This window comes from Copidosoma floridanum, unplaced genomic scaffold (genome assembly GCF_036245765.1).
Source record: "Copidosoma floridanum isolate Cflo_tuat_1 unplaced genomic scaffold, Cflo_Japanese_pri ptg000014l, whole genome shotgun sequence".
In the NCBI taxonomy this organism is placed as follows: Eukaryota; Metazoa; Arthropoda; class Insecta; order Hymenoptera; family Encyrtidae; genus Copidosoma; species Copidosoma floridanum.
In genome coordinates this window covers 3,082,502-3,104,804 of record NW_028321891.1, presented here as the reverse complement: position 1 = coordinate 3,104,804, position 22,303 = coordinate 3,082,502, and the positions used below count along the sequence as shown (strand labels likewise).

The 22,303-nt window shown below is 46.5% G+C and overlaps 1 protein-coding gene across 1 annotated transcript in view; it reads left to right on the top strand.

Moving 5' to 3' along the window:
* LOC106638241 (uncharacterized protein CG43867) overlaps positions 1-22,303 on the top strand; it is a 131,709-nt gene that overhangs the window by 17,440 nt on the left and 91,966 nt on the right. The window contains exon 3 of the mRNA XM_089592188.1: positions 5,547-6,644. Within this exon, the coding sequence (XP_089448314.1) occupies positions 5,781-6,644 (864 nt within the window). The 5' untranslated portion in view covers positions 5,547-5,780. The remainder of the gene's footprint in view (positions 1-5,546; positions 6,645-22,303) is intronic.

Genomic DNA, 22,303 nt, shown 5'->3' with positions numbered 1-22,303 from the left:
AAAAAACATCGAAAGCACAAAAACAGCCAGCGGGTGGAAGATATAAATTTTCACGCTCGGAAATTTTTTAATTCATACGGGGCATAAAATATTCATTATTTCCCTCGACGAGGAGGAAGAGCGTAGCCGAAAGAAAATTCTCCAGTTCATTTTGATATATCCCGGCAGGCGGGGTACCTAAAAACCAACCAGCCAAGTGCTCGCCATACATCACACCCTCTTTCGGTCACTTTTTCCTGCTCTGCTTTCCAAGGGGGCGCGCTCACATCGTCTCCACTTTCTTTTTTTTCTTTCTTTTTTTTTTTTTTTTCATCATATACACTCACGGAGGCGCCGAGAACGAGGTTTTTTCGCACTGGGTACACGTGGAAAAGTACTCGGGACACGCTCACCTATACCCGCTGGCGCGAAACGCCACGTAATCACCTGACCTCTCTCGTACCCTGCAGGAGCCGCTCTTATTATTTTTCCTTCTCTTCGTGCTGGCCGAGATGTATATATACGTGTGGATGGAAAAAGAGTAGCGGAACGCGCTCGAGTGCACAGTTCTTTTTTTTTTTTAAACCCAAGTCTCCATCGGCGTGTTGCACTGCTCCCATGTAGAGCAGCATTTGTCGCAGTTGCATAAGACTCGATTGGTATAAACGTGCTCTCTGGTCGCGAGAAAATTTCGCTCCATCAACGGGATACACGTTCGCTGGAACGGGGTTATCTGTAGCTCGAAAAAAAAAAAAAAAAGAAAAAAAAAACCGATACAAGTTACCCATAGTTGCGAGAGATTTCAATTCCCCCGACCGGGTTGAGTAAAAATTAATGGCGAAGCTCCCGATGGTTCGGACAAGCCCCTCGGGCTTATTAAAAAATTCATTTCTCGCTGACGTCCCGATACGCATATAAAAAGTAGAGGAGAAGGAAAGCCAAGTCCTCTTTCCTATGAATACGTAATTTTATTACAATTAGGAGTTAAGACCGGCGATCGATTAGGCCCTCCACTTTAACGCTCGGTGATTTCGCTGCGTTTCCCTTCACCTCATCACGCATATAATACCGTCTCTTTTTTTTTTTTTTCCTCGGCTCGACTCCCGGGAGGGTCGATTTAATGCGAGAATCAGGGAAATTAGGCGCGCGACGAGTAAGCGGGGCGGGAAGGAAAAAATTCCGTTCTCCTACTGATTGGCAAACTTGTAATTCGGGGCCGGGATGAAAATTTTCTTTTTTGCCTCTCGATGTCGGCTCCTTTGCGCGGATGTCGATTAAAAAATTACTTCGGTCGGGGGAAAATTAGCTGGAGGGTGAAAACGTACAAAAATTTTCCCCGATTGTTGGTTCAGCTGGGATTGTGTGCGCGTACAATGGGCGCTATCCTTTTCTCGGGGGGTTCTTTCGGCCTCGACCGAAAAGTTCGGGAAGAAAGGCTCTTTTGGACCTTTTGTGCGTTTGAATCGAGTTTCGCCCGGAGCTCCCGTATTTGGTGGAAAAAGGCAGCCGTGCGGAATCTAGTGTAAAAATGTTTCGACAAAAAAAAAGACCCGAAACCCTTTATTTTATTTTCCGTGTTAAACGAGGGCGTGATTTTTTTTTTGTTGGATTTTCCGGTGATACAACGATTTCGTATTTGCGGAGGGAAAAAAATTGTAAAAAAAGCTACTGCGATTTCGTAGTTTCCGGTTTCTATGGGTGTAAAAGGCGATAGAAGAGGAGCTAGCGTCCACTGGACTATATGGGCAAACTCCGAGGACGGGGAAAGGGCGAGGGGCAAGAGATTGCATAAGACCGGAGCGTCGATGTATTTTTAGTCGAGTTGATGAAAATAGTTTCAGTTTCCACGGCGGCAACGGTGGTGGCACACGCACACACTGCACGGCCAGCCACGTGATGTACACAGCCGCTCATTGCCTTTCAAATCGCGGCGCCTCTCTTTTCCCGTGCTCCGCTACGTATAGCCTATACCTGGGCGCTACGGGCGTATTAAAGTGTGGCAAACGACGAAAATTCAATATAAATTCAAATTCTTGGATTTTTTTTTCTCGAATCCCTTTTTGCAAAAGTCTTTTTTTGGGACACAAGAGAGGACGAACTTTTCCCCTGGAAGTTATTCGGGGAGAAACCGTCAAGCTTGATTTAGTTGCATTATCGATGACTCTCGGAGAGGATGTGGTGATTCTCCCACTCTTTACAGAACCATTGCGACTGTTGTTCTCAAAAAAGAAAAATAAGAAGAAAAAATCGCAAAACTCAAGTACCCTTGTTCTCAAAAAGTATCCTGATTGCATTTTCCAATAGAAGCGTTTCCAAAGTGATACCAAAATAGAATGATTTTGAGGTAGCATTTTTTATATTCCCAAACCGTCGATTCATATGGAAATGAAATTAATAGACATCGTGGGTGCGATTCATCATTGCAGCGTAGTATATAATATTATGTACATGCAGACTTGGTCACACGTTTTTTTTTCTTCAGATTTTCAAACACTTTAAAAAACAATTATTTTTCTGAATGAATTGCATTTTTCTGTTAAAAGTTTCTTTTGATGTTACATTTCATCGAAAATATTTATATAATTTTGAAATATTTTGACTCTTTTTTTCTTTTTAATTATTTTAATACGTCGTTTTTTTGCTGAAAAAAACGTTGTCAAGCACTATCACAAGTAAGAATTAGAAAAAAAAAAAAAAAATTGAAAAAGTATAATCCTTGCCCACGTCTGTGTGTATATTATGTAGGCCAGACAGTATAGCAGCAGCCACCACGCACACACTGCATTCTCAAATCCACGGTGCAGGTACAGATCCATGAATAAAAGAATAATGCACTTCCGTTGTATCCGCGGTTCATGGGATATGGGATTCACACAAAATCCCGCAGCGGCGTAAATAATACATGTTGCCCGATAAGCTGCTGCCCGTCCGCTGATATTGAAAACCCCCCCTTGGAGTACACACAGGTATATCGCCTTTCCCCCGCTACTTATGGAAATTAGCGTTAATGATGGACTTGTACAAAGCAACATCGAAGCAACAACATATATTAGCCAGCGGCTCTCTCTTTTTTTTCTCTCCCAACTCGTCCTAAAAGCTACATCCTCGGGTGTCCCACAGGGAAGTATACACGAAAGAGCGAATAATCTCCGTTTCTCCCGCGATTGCGCGTGACGGACGACGAGGTAAGATGAAACAGCGCGTCTCGGGTACACTTATTTGCTCGCGCCAAGGGATACATATATATCCAGCCCGTACACATCATATATATGTGCACAAAAACACAAAAGAGACGCGTGCTCCTGCGCCCTGTGGGTGTAGCGTGTCGTGCCCTGGGGCGTGTTGTTGTTATTCCTCCACAAGAGACGAGAGGAAGATTCATTTCCGGGCGCAGCCGAGGCGTCGGGGTGTAATTGCTGTTTTCCCTGAAAACAACGACCATGCCCTCTCTCTCTCTCTCTGTGGGTCCTTCTCTGCACTTATAATCCCTCCTCCCTCCCTTTTTCATCCCTTTGATGTTTGAACTCTCGAGCGAACGACTTCGGTCCGCGTCTTCTGATTCGATTACTCGGCTATCTGTATATATACTCGCTCGCCCGCCCATACAAGTTACCAGAGTCTCTCTCGAGGGAGGGCCCCGAACGCGCTTCTTCCTCCGGTCTATTTTAAACCCGGCGTGTGCACTGCACGTATATAGCTCTCAATTTGTAATTTCGTGATGCACACGCTAAAGGATATTCCTCGCAAGTAGCTTCTTTTTGCACATCGGAGATTTAGGGGGACACGTGTTACTCGACATGGGCCATCGTATATACCCATCGTTTTGTTACGTAAGTACTACCTATTGCGGGTTATTGTACATATAGCAGTGAATTTTATACTTTTCTCCGCTCGACTCGTGGTCCGCCACTTCTTTCCCCCGCTGACGAAAAAAAAACAACTCTTGCGTTTGGTGCAGGGGAAAAAAAAAAATTCATCAAGAGTTAATTAAACTAGCCCCTCCCGGAGAATAAAATATATATATGTAAGTACACAGCGTAGACTCAGTGTCCCGGGTGCGTTGTACACGTCCGCTTATTACAGGCATATTTTACATCACGGTATGGTTCCTCCCTTGGATTAGTCGCTATGATCCCGGAGTTGTAAGGTATATATGCGCGACAGTGTTGCACTCACCCCGTGACGAAAGATGTTGGAGAAATTAGTATAAGTACTTTAATAACGAGGCGCGGAGGGTATGGACCAAACACATTTTCGGCGCGCGAGCGAGTGTATAATTGCTCTCGTAGACCATTGTCTCTCTCTCTCTCTCTTCCTTTGGGGCCGCAGACTTTTCTCTGTATTTTTCCTCCCATACTGCCTGAGGGGGGAAAGCACCGGAAGAGTTACAGCTTTCAATTTAGTAGCGCAAACACTCGGTGCGCGCTCCGTTTCACCCCGCGACCCTGCCGAAAAAAAAGGATGAGACCTTGCCCCTCGTGTATATAATACCGCGAAGGGACTCGTGTTTTTTCGGCTGAAGAGGACTCATTTTTTGCCCCCCACCCTCTCCCTCCTGAAACGCGCTGTTGCGGTTCTGCAAGTGCGTGTAACGAGTCGATGTTTGTTTTGGCTTATTTTCGGGGGGGCTCCTTTTGCTCCGTATGTAACATAAATGCACTTGTTTGCAGAGTCGATTGCTCTACTTCTAACGCCACGGTAAACTTGTTTTACCAGTGACAGATGTTGCGCAGATGGTTTTTGTCGTTCCTACAGTGTAGTGTGTGTGTGTGTATATATACGTGTAGGGTCAACACTGCTTTTGCAAAACTTGATCTATTTCAATCGAGCAAAATCACAATTGCTATAGGCGATATTCACGTGCGATGTATACAGCAGAAATGGTGTAGTTACGTGGGGGCACTACCAATTTCAACAAACGCCATTTCCCAGTGCCAACAACAGCTCCTCGCCTCAAATTAATCCTTGAAACGTATAATATATGCTGTGTATCATACTTTATATACAAACGACAAAATCGAGATTTGCATAATCGGCTTATCATCGCTCGCTCAGCATGGCTTTGTATATAAAGTACGAGCGTTCAAGGTCATATCACGAAACGAGATTCATTTTTTTTTTTTTTTTTTTTTTTTTTTTCAATCAGCTGTACACGACACACCATCATGAGATACTTATATCCCTCTCGAGAAAGTGAACGCCTGCGTGCCTATAGTATAGGGGGTGTATATATAAATATATGCCTGTGCACGCACTCGATTGCGAAATGTCCCTCCCTCCTGACCCCCGGATGGAATGTCGATACCCGCTATCTTGTATATACCTGCGCTATAATGCTCCTTGCTCTCTTTTGCTGTCAAACTACCCATGTCTCACATACAATATTATATATCTTATGCACTCTTGTGTACAACTCTATTCTCGAATCATGAAATCCCGTATTTATGACAACCATGAAACATACATATTGCACCTTCGAAGCTACATACATATATATACGTTTGTTACACAATAAAATATAATGATAACTCATCTTGATGATATCGACGATATTTTTCTGCTCGCAGGCGTCCGGAGCAAGCCATGACTCGCAGCGGTCTCCATCGGCTCCCTGGTCATTCGGACACAAGTAGCCGCAGCATCACCAGCGCAAGCCGAGGGCGAGGCCGGTGAGGGATCACCACCGACATGCGACCCGGCCCATTGGTCGCTGCTCTCCACGCGAGTGGCCAGCCCACAGTAGCCGACAGACCAGAAGCGGACGAGGCCACCATGCGCTTGGAATAATTGGAGCCGCGAGGATGGAGGAGGTGCGCGGCTCGCCCGCGTCGTCGCGCCGGCTTTCCCAGATCCTGGACCCCATAGCCAGGCTCACCTCGGAGCTCACCGCTAGCTCCTCCTCGGCCCCGTGCAGCCCGCGCCTCGGCTCCCGCCACCACGACCCCTCCTGCTGTCCATCCGCCTCGGGGCCCTCGTCCCTACAGGACCACCCGTCGTTGGTTACCACCACAACTACCCCCACTGGGGGACCGGACAGCCCCCGCCTAGTGCCGAGGAGGGGCAGGCAGGGCCCGGCCCCGCCCCCGAGGCCCAGGAACAACAACAGCCCCGTGCACTACAGGGACTCGCCGTACGTGAACGTCTCGAACCTCGTGTTCCACAAGGACAAGAGTTTCGCTGAGAGCGCCAAGAGCGCCGGGTACGTCGAGCTCAAGGACACCAGCAGCAACAAACTCGGTGCTGGTGGTGGCCGGGGTGGCGTGGACCCGTTCAATTTTAGCTCGGAGCCGAGCGGCCACGTTGAGTACGTGCAGGACAAGAGGCCGCCGGTGTACCAGTTTGCCGGATCGTCCAACCAGCCGGGGAGCCTCGACAGCGGCTGTTGCTACTCGGGCGAGGTCACCTACGAGAACACGAGGTCGCCCCTGTTCGATCTGAGGAGTCCGTTCGAGAGGAGTTACTCGATGGGGGCGGGGAGGCACAATCCGGTTGCCGGCACGGGGCTGGTCGAGCCGAAACCGGCGTACGGCTCGTCCAGGAGCTTCGATGGTTACTCTAGCACCGTCGAGGAGCTCAATTGGCAGGAGAGGTGCCTCGAGCTCCAACTCGAGCTACACCGCAGCAGGAACCAGGCGAGCAGGGTGCGCGACATGCTCAGGGAAAAGGTGAGCTTTTTTTTTACTCCTCCCCCCCAACATCCTTTCTTTTCTCGATCAAGCTTGACGTCGACTCGTTTGGAAAGATAAAAAAAAAAAACACATCGATCAAATACATTTTTATGTTGGATCTATTGGGTTAACGTCATTTAGCAGCCCAAGCATTCAGAGGGGCCTCGAACTTCCATGTAGCTACAGTACATTGGCTACTTGTACATTGTTATGGTAAAATAAATCTCTCGAGGTTGTAGCTAGGGTTTCGCAGAACGCGATGATAAAAGTGAAAGCAAAGTAGCGCGGATTTCGAGTCGTCCGGAGAAACTCGATATTCTCGAACGAGGGGCTGACGGACGAGGCCGTGGGGACCGATCGTATAAATGCAAACGGCCCGTGACCGGAGCTAAATAAACGGGGGACAGGAGCCCCATGACAGCCTCGAAACGACATCTCACCCACGTGCACATTTGAGCGAAGCGCCAATCTTGAAATTGTTTGCAAATTGTACGGTTTTAAACTATTATTTTTAAATGGTTTCGGTCAAGTTCGATGAATCACTCCACGTACACGCCGACCTACTATTTCTTCCTTCCCCTCGAGAATTCACGCAAATTAAATACCCTCAACTTCATTAACGAGTACTTATTTCAATTGCCATTCCTCCCTCTCGAAGGGGACACACGCCCTCTTTCGTTGTCGTATACCCTTTTACACTCCTCGGCCGCGAAAAATTTAACGCACCACTGCAGTACACACACCTCCTTGCATAACTTGCAAATGAACGGCCTATCGCACTGCCGTACAGTAACGCAGGAAATTTCATTTGTCGCTCCGCATACGTCAAATTAGTTATGTCGTCGGCCCCCTCCGTTGACTGTCATGTATATTATATACCCACTCGTCATCGTCATGTATAACCCCCTTATACTCGTGACGAGCACTTTGTATGTACGGTCACGAGCGACGATTTAACGGGCTCCCTTCTCCGCGATAGGGCACGTAGCCGAGTCGGTCTCTGTACAAGGCTAAACGAGGATCGAGAGAGCCCCTTTTTTTCAAGATGGTATACTATATTGTATATATAGGGTGGGTGATTTCGTTTTTAATGGGTGATGCAGTTGTGTGAGACGAGGCTTATATATTGTTTGCTCGAGTTCCTTTGACGGGGTGCACTGGATGATGACTCCGAGCCTTGGAACGAGTATTGTTTAGCGCCGAAAGATAAAAAGAGAGTGGTGAGAGAAATATTTGTCCTTGTACCGCACACTCTTATGAGGTATCGTTTTTCGCAGGCTATAGCTCATGGATCGTATTGGCATATTGTTTGGTTTGCGGTGTATGCGAGAGGGAGAGAGGATTGTCGTCAATTAGAAGGATATTTAATTGTATAGCTAAGGTCGCGGGTTGTGTTGATTATGCGTGTGAATTGTTCGTTGGATTCTGAAAAAAAAGGGATAAATCGATGTTTTTGGGTGTCTTTGAAATTTATTAATTTATTAAGAAATAATCGGTGTTGGGGAAACATTCTTTTTTTTTTTTTTCCTCGAATGTTAATTTGTTTAGTCAAACTAATCAAGTCAACTTGACTTTTCGCGTAAAAAATCCCCACATGTGTATCACCGTATCATAATCTCCGCGTTAATCTTGGGAAATTTGAGATGAACGAATACATATAAGCGTTTGCATGTCCACAGCGATACCCGAAATTAAGTTTTACGACGCAACTATACAAGTTCTACGTGCACGTCAATTAAAACTTGGTAAAATCTATCTCATGCGCGTAAGTCCCCACGAGGTGATCGCGAGTACCTCGCAACTTCTATTAAAGCGCCGAAACGCGTTCCCGCGGCAACGGATCATCAGCGCCGTCTGCACCTCATCCCCCACGGAGAGCTTCGAGGAGGCTCCTTTTATCACGAGAAATCGAATCACTTATACGCCGCTGAAAGCGCGACCTCCCCCCACACACGGGGAAACTACACCCCCGCGCGGCTGTACTTCCCTCGCTCGCTAACTCGTTATTTGCTCGGCATCTTTCGGAAGCTGCAGTCTCCGTCTTTGAAAATCCCCTTGTATGTACGCCTCGTTCCCCGCACCCATACGTATATATACACCATCATCACCATCCAGCCTTTCCAAGGAGCGGCAGCTAACGAATCGTGCGAAACTCGATGAGGAGGGGGAGACTCGAAAGACTCCCGTTTAAGCTTCGCCGTGTCCCGGGAACCATGAGCGCCAGCTTTTGTTTGCCGCCTGTCATTCGATTTTCCCTCGGCGTGCCGGAATAATCCTCCCCGGGGAAATTTCATCATCAGTGCGGATTACCGGCCCTTTTCGCCGTCCGTATGGCCCCTGTGCTCTTCTTCTTTCCAACAGGTTAACCCTCGCGTCTTTGAACTAACAAAAAAACAATTACTTTACGCTTAAAGTCCCCGCTGTGCACAACATGGATATATATATATACATAATATACATAGGTGCGCGGATTTATGCTTGTATCACTGCTGTGCTTTATGAAACGTAAGGGTACTTTTTTTTCTTTTGCATCAGCGCAGCGGACCGGAAAATCTTGCTCACGCGCGCACACATTAACCGACAAACCCGGAAAATTCACTGCCAGCTAGTAAGGGCACCTAAATTCACTCGACGATGGCATATATCCTCTGCCGTGAAAAAATATGTCCATCCGGCAATTGAAGGAGTTTAAATCGCGCGGTATACGACGCATCCCCGGGCAAACGAGGAAATGTATGTACCTGGACGGGGAGAGAGTTGTAGAGAGCGGTGGACACGACCAACCGGGCAAAGAGGACCTATGGGTTAATGCAGAAATATTGCCGCGAAGAAAAAAAAAAAAAAAAGGGACGAGTCAAGCGGTAAAATCTGGAACGACGATGGAAATTGCGGTGGGTGGGTACGTGCTTTTTCTAAACGCCGCGCATTGCAGTGCTCCCTACCCCCCATACCTCCAGCCGTATACGCACGAAGGGAGAAACAACGAGCTCCGCGCTCGCGGAATTTTTCGACTCCCCGCGAGAGCCTCGGTTTTAAAAGCGCGCCAGCCCTGCTGGGTGGAAGGTTTTCTAAGAAATCCCGTCGATCGGCAGTAAAGGGGCTCTCTACGGCTTGGATCGAGAAGGCGATGGCAGGGCTTAGAAGTAACAAGGATTGAACGAAAAATATGGGGAGGAAGTTCTGTCTTCTCGGATAATGTACACTTGCCCGATTCGAGTTGGGGGGGGGGGGACAAAAGTTTTGAGGGAAATTTTCGAAAAAAGTGCTCCGGTCGTTCGTTTCACTTTTGAAAGGCGCCGAGCTGTACGTGCGGGGGGGATTTTCCAACATATTTCGAGCGCGCGCTGTAATGAACGTGGTTGGAATCGAAAGGAGCGTCTCTCGCGGTTTCTCCGCTTCTTCCCTTGGAAATTTCAGTTTATTTGAATTTTCGCGGTCGAGTTGGACGGAAAATTATCATGCACGGGCAAAAGAGCGGGTCGTCCAAGTTATACCTACTAGAGAGGACTTACTTGAGGTACTTTTTTTTACCGAGATATGAGATTAATCTTGAACCAACGGATAGGACAATAAACGGGATGAAATTCACTTTTATTTCCTCTTTTTTAACCCCTTTTTTTGTTGAACCCGCAAAACAGTTAATTATGAAATTTCTGTTATTTCTCAATAAACTATACGAAAGCAATCAGTGGAAATCATTCGTTTCACCACAACCAAAGTAAGCAACAAAGGGCACGAATTTCCCGAGAAATTCCAGCAACGCAGACTCTATTCATCTCGGCACATAATAAAGATTTCAAAACTCGGCGCAACAGCAGACAACAACAACATCATCTCGGTAGCCAAACTTTGCTCCCTCCGTCATCTTACGTCTCCCTTTTCGCCCTTCTCCTCCCTCCATTGTCGTCAACTTGGAAAATGGCCTCTAGATTGAAATGGTTATTCAATGCACTTCCGTTTTGATTAGCCCGTGTATGATAACCACACGCGGTAGCAGCTCCTCCTCGAAATTGCCGAATTTCCCGTACCCCCTTCAGGCGATCGCACGACCCCTTCCCCCCGCCCCGTATATATGTATACACGTAATCTACCGATCTCGCCGTGATGTGCATTATACTCAGAGACGCGCACACGCGTGGTATACATTATAGTCATGCATAATTACTACTAGGCTATAAATGTATACGGGGGTGGCTCCCTCTCGCGCCTGCACCGCCTTGCTGACGAGAAATTCACGCGTATGTGATTATGCAAAGATTAGTCGGCGTTGCGTATAAATATTGATGCGCGCGAGCTTATTCCTCGACTGTATCGTTTTCTTCCCCTAATCGAATATTGTATAACAGCGAGTTAGCTGTAACTCGTACATCCATATATTATTGTTGGATAAAAACGCGAATCTCCGGTACGTGCACCCCCTTGATTCTATAGCAACTCAAACTCGTGCACTCGTTGCGTAGAAAGGGTGTTCTACCTGTTTTCCCTAAAAGCTCAGCCTTGGCTCTGTAAAATTACTCTCGCGCGAGTCCGTCGATCGAAAAGCTCTCTTTCCTCCCCCCCCCCCGGAAGTAGGGATCATCTCTCACCCCCAACGCCTGCACTCTGATTTGCATGGATCGCTCGCGGCGAAAAAGAGATACCGGAGCGAGTAGCTTTTCGACGCCGTAATCTTCGTTAGAATTTCTAATTCGCCCCCTCGGTTGTATGTAGGGAGTGCCCCGGCCGGTACAGTACTGCAGTTGCATGGCTGGTAATCCCCTCGAAGGATATTCCCGTGTTTACTGCGTCGGCGTGACAATGGCCCTGTACCTACCACACTCCGTCTTCTCCTTTCCACCGCACGTAGACTACCTTCTTTCACGTTAGCGTCCATAGTCCCCCCCCCTCCCCTTTGACTATGTCCCGCGAGTGATTATTTTCTTATCGAGGAGTCTTTTGAGAAGCTTTGCGAAATTGAAGTTGGCGATTAAACGGGATTGTTATACGCGGCGGAAGGTAGGAGTTATAAGTACACCGAAGAGTACCGAGGCAGTGATTATCGTACGACCCGCGAGTGATTAATATTTCCCTTTTTCAACGAATCGGAGCCAAGACAATGGCGAGAGGGAAAAAATTAATCCCATTCCAGCCTCCCTTCCTCCCTTCGAAAGTGGCCAACAACAATAACGAGTATTCGGCGTGTGCAGAGCTCATCCCCATCCGTTCTGATCTGCCCGCGATTTAGCACGGCTGGGCAAACTTTCGTGCAGTGCCTATATACGCCCCTGTACGAGCGCGAACTTTGCCGATTATCGTCGATCCACTGCACCCTCTTGGTTTGGTTTCACACCTACCCCTTCCCTTCAAAAAAAAATAAATAAATAAAACGAGGCGTCATAAAAGAGAGGATAGCGCGTATTGGTCATCAATATCGTCGTCCCAAGGGAATAAAAAGGGGGGAGTGGGGGTAAAGTGGTAAAAATCGTTGTGTGCGCGCGTAAGCGCGTAGGGCGCATATATTGATTCACGGCGTCTCGAGACTTTTTTCCTTCTTGGCTTAGGTACCTGTTTTTGTTTGTAAAAAGCTTTTCTTTTGTCACCCACTTGAGCGAGAACGCGCGCAGGTGCTCCGTTCCCACGGTTTTATTTTTATATTTTTCATCTCGCGAAAAATTCGAGCCGTTGGTGGCCCCTTCCCCCCCCCCGATATTTTTGATCCGCGTCGTTTCGGTGGATGCGTGGTTGTAAAATTTTATTTTTCCGAGCACCGATTCCCACCAAGTGAAAAAGAAAAGGATGTGCGGCCGTCATCGCCCTGCTTGCACACCAACTCCTTCCGCACGATTACCGCGAGGGTATCCGGGGCGCACGCAACGGGAAAAGTGAAAAATAAAGTCAGGCGCGTGTGGTAGACAGGTGCCCGTAATTTTGGAGCGATTGGGCTCGTTAGGGTAAATAAACAAAAAAAAGGTACAAAGTCCGAGGGGTAACGAGAGAGTCTGATTGACGCGCCGCTCGCTCGAGCGTTAAATCGAAAAATCACCTAGCCCCCCCTTCCTATTCCGTGCCTTAATTACCCCTCGACCCAGGCGAAGCGTCAAGGTTTTTGTTTTTGGGGAAAATCGAGAAAAACAGAGGCGGGAAAATTGTGTGCCTGGATACGTCGACCTCATTTCTTCGCTTCTGTGCCGAGTGCGTACCTACACCGCATGTGGTTTGCCTAGGTCTGATCGAATCGCTTCTTCTTCCATACACGTGTCCTCTCGTGGCAGTTGTATCGATATTCCCGATAACGTTCAACAGAGTACCCATACATCATTGATATATTTTCAATATCCAAGCTTGAAAAAAAAAAAAAAAAAAAAAAAAAATTACGAGAAAGGACTGTATCCTCGAGCAATTCAACAACTGGTCATTGTACTATATTGGGGCCCCAAATACGCGCACGGTCGAAAAAATCTCTATGCCAAATTCGAGATCCCCTGTATACAATCCCGGCTGCTCACGAGTTATATTGTCCCGAGAGCGACGTGGGCGAGGGAGGAGGGTTGAATTCGCGAGATGAAAAATATTCTCCGGCAAGAGAGCGTTTCCTGGGTGGGATCGATGCATGACGAGTAGGGGTTGCTCCATTTTCGTGTATTATCCGTATAAGCGCGCGCGCCCCCTTATTTCGTTGTCGATCCGACAATCGACTGCCGCTCCTAGTCACGGAGAACGAAAGGGAGCCGAGAGGGCCGGGGATGATAATAAGCCCGAGACTGCTCCGTATCGCTTGCCATGGAATTACCGCGGCGTGCAAAGAGAGACGTCACCGTACAACGCCCAAAAATATATATAAATCCCCGCGCGGGTCAAGGGGGATGGGGGTGCACCGCAATAAGCACTCGATAAAGATTCACTCGCGTTACTTGCATCGCAATGAGAAGCGATTTTCCCCTTGTACATAAATAATCCATGATCGGGGGGAGAAAGCAAGCGAGAGCCTCCCTTCAAGTCCCGGAAGATTGATTTCTTTTCTGTAATCGACCCAACGGGAGGCGGCGTCGGCTCGACCTCCTCGGGACCCGGAGCGTTTGACTCGTTCGAGTTTTTGGGCACTCGACGCTGATATGCCCGTGAATAATGTAATCTCCAAGCATTACACCAAATTACCGAAGATTACGTGGGCTCATACTCGTTAAAGAGAAGATATTACGCCAACCGTCGGAGGTAGTATAGAATCAATATGCGTAATTACTCGGAATTCGCAGGTAATAGTCGGGGGGTGCGTTTATCAAAATGAAAAAAATCGTCCAGTCAGGACGCAGAGTCTGCCTCGAGAGTATATTGATACAGATGACGGTGCTCGGTTATACAGATACTGCTTTCAACCTCGTCTCCGTATATATACACATTGGGGGAAGTATATAGGTCTATATATATACGTAGACCAACCCGCAGCCAAACGCCCGAGGGACCTATAGAATTCCAGCGGGTTGTTGTATTAGCCGTGAAATATCAGCCATTATCTTGATTTGTACACCATCCATTGCCCCATACGCTTGATACGGGGCTTAATTTTTCATGTGTACCCGTGTACGTATGTGTATACCTGAGAGGAGGATTGGCCGTGAGAATTACGTGAGAATCGAGTGTGTGCCATGTGTATGTACACGAGGGGTGTATTGGCTGGCGATGCAAGTGCGGTCGAATCTATCAATCGCGTGATGGGCATAATCTCGCGCCTTCCCTTGGGGTCTTCTTTCTTTTGGGACACCGCAGCTTCTTCGTTTCTCCCCTGAATCGCTTTGCCCGTGGATTCTCGTCGATTTAACGTAAGCAAAGATCGTTTTTTTACTTACGTATAGCCACTCAATGTTAAAGTGGCTGATGCGTGACTGACGGCTTGAACACTTTTCAAACTTTATCATCCGCAGTGTTTGCTCTGTGTAAGCGGGGGTGGGCATTGTAAACTTTCCTCAGAAATTTCAAGGTAAGAGCAAAAAAAAAGGTTGCGACATTTTTCCGAAAAGCGACGGGAAATCAGCATCCCTGTTCCTATGTTCGGAGCGGACGTGGCGTGTGTAATATAAAATTCCAGGCTTGTCTTAATTCCGAGGAAAACTCGGTTTTGAATGCCGTTCGCTCTCTTTTTTACAAGATGCTGCGATGCCGTGTGACTTGAATTTTCAAAATGAAGAGAATTTTCCCCTTCGATAGATCAGAGAGGAATTTTTCCTCTTGTGTGCTGCACTTGTGTGTACGTTCCGAGGAGTGCAGTGTTTCTCGGGATAATTTCATATTCCTTTCTTTGACGAAATCATCTTCTTTTTGTTTCTTCTTCCTTTTTTTTTCGTGTTTGCGAAACTTTTGTCAGATGTAACTATTACTATGGAAAATTTCCCTAAAAAGGGAGAAGTGAATTACGTGTAAGAAAAAAAGAGAGATTACACGTATTATTTGCAGAACACGACCGTAAGACTTTGCATCCCACCATTTTCTCATATTATATAGGCTCCGGAGGCCGACATTTGATGCTTTGATGGATGAAACGTCTCGAAAGTTTTGCGACGAGTACAAAAATAAGGGACACTTATCCAGAACAATGTATGCTCCTTTACGAGGTTTTCCTTGAATTTTTGAGGAATAAGGCCACCATCAAAAAAAAAAAAAAAAAAAAAAAAAAGTGCAGTCCATGCCATTGCGTTTTATTCTCCCTCGTAGCTCGAATTTCCTTATACAATCGAGGAGGAGGTGTTGCCTGATGGAAAATAATCGAAAAGCAGTAAAGATATTCCGAGCTCAATGGAATCCGACGAAGAAAAAGAGCGCATCGTTGGGCCGAAACTTTTCCTCCACGCATCGTTTCAAAAGAGAGGAGCCAAAGTCGCCGAAACTTTTCCCGGCCCGACTCGATTTTTCAACCACCTCCCTCCTCGCCGTCGTTTCTTTTCTTCCCCGCAAAAGTTTTCGAGTCGTCTCGATCGTCGCAATCATCGGAGGGTCGGAAAATCATCTACCTGCCGCCGTCACGGTGCAATACACGAGTTGCGGGTCACAGGGAGGAAACTCCACTCTGAGACACTAACCAATTAGAGGCGCACCCCCCCCCCTTTCGACTCTCGTCTTTATGCAGAAAGTTGGCACGCGCATGTATGACAAGGGAGAGAGTAGACGCGGCAATTTCGGCCGACGGGGGATTAGCTCGTTTGCCGTTTTGTAATTAAGACGGGATTGAAAATGAGTGGTTTCCAGCTGCTGCTCCTACAAGACGGATTTATATACGTACGCTCCTCCGTCTGTTGGCTTGATTGTTTTGATGCGCTCGGGTGTACGGGGGTTCAACCATCGTGTGCGCCTCTTTGGTCTTTTGGCAATCACTCGCCGTCGTTGTTGGGTGTGGATTTATCATAAAAATTAACGAAATGTACGTACCGAGATGCGGAGTGTGGAAAAAAAATGTACATACCTATACCTACATATTCCATTTTGCGTGCACTGCAGCTGCAAAAGAGTATACAGTTGTACTCGTTACCGCAGCATGTGCTGGTTAACGTTCCGTAAAACTCGCACGTAATTTTCAACGAGCTGATGAACGAGCTGGTGCTTCGTTTCGCGAGCTAGCTTGTCTGTACGTGTAAAACAGCCATAGCTGTATCGGAGTATACGTCCGTGTAAGTGGAAATTTCGACTCAAAGTTCAACGTCACCTTTTGGAGTGCTGTCTCAATTTTGGGAGTAACAACAACAACTGCGATTTTCATAATTAATGGAAAATATGCAAATAGAAAAAAAAAAAAAAAAGGAGAGGGGATGATGATCAACGAGAGTCCCGGGCTAAGTGCGCCGATCAATCTTCTCGACTCGAGCGCCCGAGTGGCGCACCAGCAGCTTCTCATTCTTGGCTCTTAAATACTTTATGAGCCCGTTCGCTCTTTATTTCCTCGCGAAAATTTTGTTCCCTACCTGGTATACTTAATGCAGCACCAGACTGCGCGGACAGCCAAGCTTTTACGTATATATGTATATATATACCGATACTCATTAATACAAGATGTCTTATACAGCTAAATTTTGTTGTTTTCATCGAATTTGTTGCAACGCTTATTTGTCAGTCCATTTGGTACAGTTTTATTATCGTAGTACTTCAGTTAACCGGGACTTTTTTTGTTTAGTTATGCTTCAAGCATAAGGTAGACACATGTCTCAAGGAATTTAACTTGAAATACTTTGTAATAGGTATATAGCTCAATACTTTGTACTTACTATTTCAAAGATAACTTATTTACTTTTCCATTAGAGGCAGGAAGACGTTGCATTTTTGCTGTAAAGCAAGGCACGCGCTTGACTACACGAGATGGAGGGTATTAAAAAGAAAAGGAAAAACAAGAAGAGCGCATCACGCGTACGAGGGAAAATTCTTTTTCTCAAAGTCAAAAAGCCGAAAAGGTAAGGAGAGCATCACGGGAGCTAAATAAATCGCCGTGAAACTCGCGAATAAAGGGAGCGAAAAAAAAAAAAAAAAAAAAAAAAAAAAAAAACTTTCCGATCGCCTGTATGGTCTTGCTTCTTCTACACGCTCGCCTTTGAGGGATGGCTAGCTCCCGGCCGGGATGGCTTCTAAAAGAGTCTTTTCGTGAGCTTTGAAATGCGCAATTTTCCATGGCGACCGTCTTTTCTGCTCCCGGCTATACATTCTCCGGGAAGGTGTGAAAGAAGCGACCGTGTCAAAAATGTGCTGATTTTTCGGAAAGGCTCGTTCATCCTCACCCCCTTCTTTCCTCCCTTTTTTTTTTTTTTTTTTTTTTTTTTTTTTTTTTTTTTTTTTTTTTTTTTTTGCGGACAGCAGCTGTGCTCGATCGAACTGTTGAATCGAGCTCCAACGTTGCTCGTCTGGGTTTTATTCTCGCTAAAGGTCTTGCGGAGGAAGAATATACGTCTTTTTTTATCGAATCACATAATGGACGACGTATATTATACGTCTTTTCTTTCTTTTTTTTACCCTCGTTTTATACACCCGCAGGAGTTGTTTTTTTGAGGTATCTTTTTTATACCCCAGTTGTTTTGTGTAAGCTGATTTTGCGTATTTTTACGAGTGCATGATTTCTCTACCTCTTTCTTTCATTCCTTACATTCATTGTAAGTTTCTCTTTTTTTTTTGTTTCGTTTATTTTTCCTTCCCCTCACTTCGCCCTATGTGTCTTTTTTTTTTGTTCTGTGATCTTTGGGATGATAATTACAATCACGAGTAACAAAAATTGTCTGGCAACAGTAAACAAAAAATAAATATCAACACCGTTTTTCGATTTTTCTCCAATTTTCAGTTCTGGTCCCTATTGTCTAAACCTGTGGCAAGCTGTGTACGTGCGCACACTGATGCGTTTATGCAAAAAACATAATTGCAGCACACGTAATGTTCCGCGTAAAAAATCCGCAAGTGTTTGGTTTGATGTGTTAAATTAGTGTACAGATTTCAATTGAAACCTGCAGACTTTGTGACTCTGAAACAATTTCTATCATTAATGCCGTCTTTCCCCCATCTCGCGTGTTTTTTCTCGAATTTTAGCCATTTGCTTTTATTCCCACGCACGTCCAACCGAGGCAGCAATCAAAATAAATAAAAAAAAAAAAAAAATACAAGGTTTTAGTACCCCAAACGACATTTCATATACACAACGAATCTCAGTGAGCCGTCAAAGTCCCCCGGAAATGACCTCGACTGCAGCACTCCTCCGCGTGGAGACTCCCTTTGTATGTCACAGGGGGGGGGTCGAAAAGGCAGACCCTCAACCGCAGAGACATCCCCATCGACGGATCATTAATACAGTTTCGGAAATGACGGGCGGGGGGGGGGGGCCTACCCACCCATCCATTAGGACCGAAACGTCATTGCCGGTACTACGGTTCAAAGACATACGAGGCCGATTGGCGTTTTCGAAAACGAAGCAAACAGAGCGGGCCAGCGCTTCCACCGTGATGAACTCTGCGACGGGTGCATTGCACCCGTGTAGCGCGCATACATGTGGGCAAAGGGCCGAAAGATTCGACGCACGTTTGTGCCCCCTTTTTGTGCATGTACACATGCACGAGGGAGGGAGGGAGGGAGGGGGGGTCCTTCTTTGTGGCCGTGCACAGGGCGTAGGCTTTGTCCAGTCGCGCGAAAGGGCCACTGCTCCGCGTGCATGTGTCCGGAGTGTTATTTACCATTATTATAACCGTACGGTGAAATTCGATTACTTTCTATTAGTTTCGAGCTCACGCGATACAATTCATACGTATATATTTTTTGAAAAAACAGTTGGGACTTTTTCAACGAGATGATCTTACATTTGATTCTTCTTTTTTATGTTTCAGGTGGGTGATGTGCTACAACGTATTAATAATAATGCTCCATACATAGATTATTCTCGGCGAGGATTGGTGAGTCACTTACCATGTACTTAAACAAAATGAAACAGTCACACCGACATAGCTGACAAAAAAGCTCGCCAAAGCGTTGATAATCAACAACAATAACAACAACACGCATAGCGTCATCGAGAGCACACACTTGCTTCGTTTCACCGACTACTGTAACGTGCATAACCCCAGCAGCTTCGTTGGCCACGGAGGGAGGGCATACGAGCTTGCAAGCTCATCGATCCGTCCCTATGATTGGCCCTCGCCCGTACGGCAGGGACGCGATATCCGGCTGAACGACTGATTAGAGGTGGTAGCTCTGTCTCGCTCTCGTGTGTGTGTGCGCGAGAGAGAGAATGGAGCAGTATTATATGTACAGAGGAGAGAGGACGGAGAAAAGCTCCGGTGTGTATATACGTGCGCATTATACGGCCGTGGTGACAGGGCGAGGGTGGAAGGGTGTGTATGAGCTCGAGATGCAGGCGCTCGGGTGTGTTCCAAATTAAAGGGAGCAGTCGCCAGCCAATATCGAGTGGGAATCAGTTAATAGCACTGCTTAATCCAAACGTTCGGCGCGGGTAGCCGATTCCAATGTGCTGATGCGTGAGTGGAACTTGTACGCTTTGTTCCCCCTCCCCTTTCCCACCCTTTTTTTTTTTTTTTTTAATGCGATAGCGTGCGATTAGCCGGGTATTGTTGTAGGTGTGATGTAAACGTTTTGTATTTTGTGCGATTTGTGACTTTTTCGACGGGCCTTTTTTGAAAGTTTTTTTTTTTTTTTTTTTTTTTTTACGCTAATTGACCTTACGTCTATTACAAGCACATAAAACTCAACTACAAGAAAGTGCAAGTTGAATTTGAAAAGTATACTAATATTTATTAAATAACATTAATTATGAAAACAAAGAAAATTGAAAAAAAAAAAAAAAAAAAATTAGCTGACAGTTGTAACACTAATGGTTAAATAAAATTGTAAACTATCATACAAACAATTGTAAATAGTAAATTACACTAGACATTACTATTTTTTTTTTTTTTTTTTTTCCAACTGCTCCTAAATAGCAATCCATGGCACAGATCGTATGCTTGACCATAAATAAAAGTTCTCTACATGCCAACAATCTGGTGTAACACCTGATATACCATACTTGATTGTAACATATTGCAACGACATCGAACCCTCAAATTGTCCATATCCCAACGATCAAAGTCAGATGGGGATTGCTCGCTATACATATATGTGTTTCTCTACATTTCTTACACGCTGCTCTCGCGGAAAGAGCAAAAAGTTGACCGAGCTCTTGTGTTTTTTTTTTTTCCCCGAGACCAGCAGCACTCGGTAACTCTGCATCGGCTTCGAGTGAGCATGGTCGGAGGGGGTGGGGGCGGCGAGAGGGGGAGGCTGGGAAATCTCTCCTCTCGCTCGATCAGCGCGAGCTCTTCCCCCAGCTATTTGCCATCCGTCGCTGCAGCTTCCCTCACCGTGGCGGCGGTGGGTCTACCAGCACCATCACGAGGGCTCAAAGAGGCGCACACACCTATATATATATACGCGTATAGTTGCACATATAGCCAGTGACATATTGGCATACGCAGCTTTCCCTCCCCCCTTTTTTCGCTTTTTCTGCGGTCGCGGGATGCTCGATCAATGCTACACGCGTGTACACATACGGCCACGGTCAATATCCAGCATCCCCCGTGCTATTTTTCGTTTGCTCCCCATATTTTTTTTTTCTTTTTTTTTTCTCTGTAACCCATCGCATAGCACATGCCAGCGGTGCCCCCGTACACGAGAAACGAAGATCGAGCTCTCGTTATTTCCGAAACGAAAACGCCACGCGCTCATCCCGGTCACTATACGCGCGTCAATATGTTGTTTCGATTGTTCGAGCCTTCGTGCATACACAGGACACAGGGTAACACAATGGCCCGGGGTAAATGAATATATATACATACATAATGCCAAGATGGACCATTGTGAGCGGGCGCGCACAGAGTTGTTGCTGCTATTTCAAATCGAGTTATTCCCTGCGACGGTGAAATTTGATTAGTTTTCGCGGGATATATTCATTCGCGAGTGTATGCCCCTTGCAGAATAGCAACTTTCGGCTGTTGCTCAACTCCACCTCCCTCCCCACCGTTTTAATTTTCAGCCTCCAACTCGTAGCCTGCGCTGTGATCCAATTTTATCATTACAACAATGCCCTATACCGTGCACGTGTGTGTGTGTGTGTGTATGCACGTTGTACCAAGTCCAGTGGATTCATTAGCGAAACTACTGTACCTATACTGAAGGGAGAGGGAAATCCCTCCAGAGAAGCCGTATCGTCTTATCCGCTCTCTCTTGGCTCCTATGTATCTCCTATTACACCCTCTCTCTGGAGTCATCTTCATCGCGCGCATACACATACACGGAGGTGCAGGTACGCGGCAAAGTAAAGCCCATTGTTCGACGATTAAGGCAGATTAGGGGGGGGGGTGCCGAGGACGACGGCGTTACTTCTCTTTTACGAAGGAACGAAGAGAGATCCGGGGTAGGAGGACGGGTGCAAGGGACACCTTTGTCTCTCGGACGCGGGCCAAATGGCCCAAGTTCGTCGCTGCTCGGGGAAGAGCCGGGCCCTCTCCGCTGCACGGCAGTCTTGGGCTCCTCTCTCTCTCGTGAAAAGAGGGAGGGCGAATTAATTGCTTAGAAACACTCGTTAGCGCTGCTTTATAGCCTTAATTAGGAGGCGAGAGTTCCACCACCCCTCTATTTCCTTATCCTGGAGCTAACTCGCCCGCTCGCGAGAATCAGGTGGTGGTGGATTAGTTCCCCGAGAGCCATGTATATATCTACGGGGGTCTAGGAACTGTGCCAAGAGGTGGAGGCTCGCGGTTGGCGATCGGAGCCGTCCTCGATACTCTAATTGCGCGCTTCCGTGGGAAAAATTTAATCGGGAAGCCGAGCTAACTCTTCTTGCGGACAACCGCTGCGTCTTTCGTTAAATTGTAACTTTCCTCTTGGGGGATGAAATGGGGATTATGTATCACCAATTTCACGTGTACCAACAACCAAACGAAATTAAAAAAAAAACGTCTCCATTGAGTAAACAGGGACTCTGGGATGGGGGGCTCATTATTCATCATCGGCCAATCCGTCGAAGCGAGTAGGTCTCATCGGTGGTTGTATATACATCGCTGATGGTCTTTGATCTTCCCTCATTTCCGTGGGCTACGTTATTTTATAGCTGCCTCCGATCGCCCGCGGCAGCCATCAGGTGTATAAAAAAAAAAAAAAAGTAAGGTAGGTGCGTC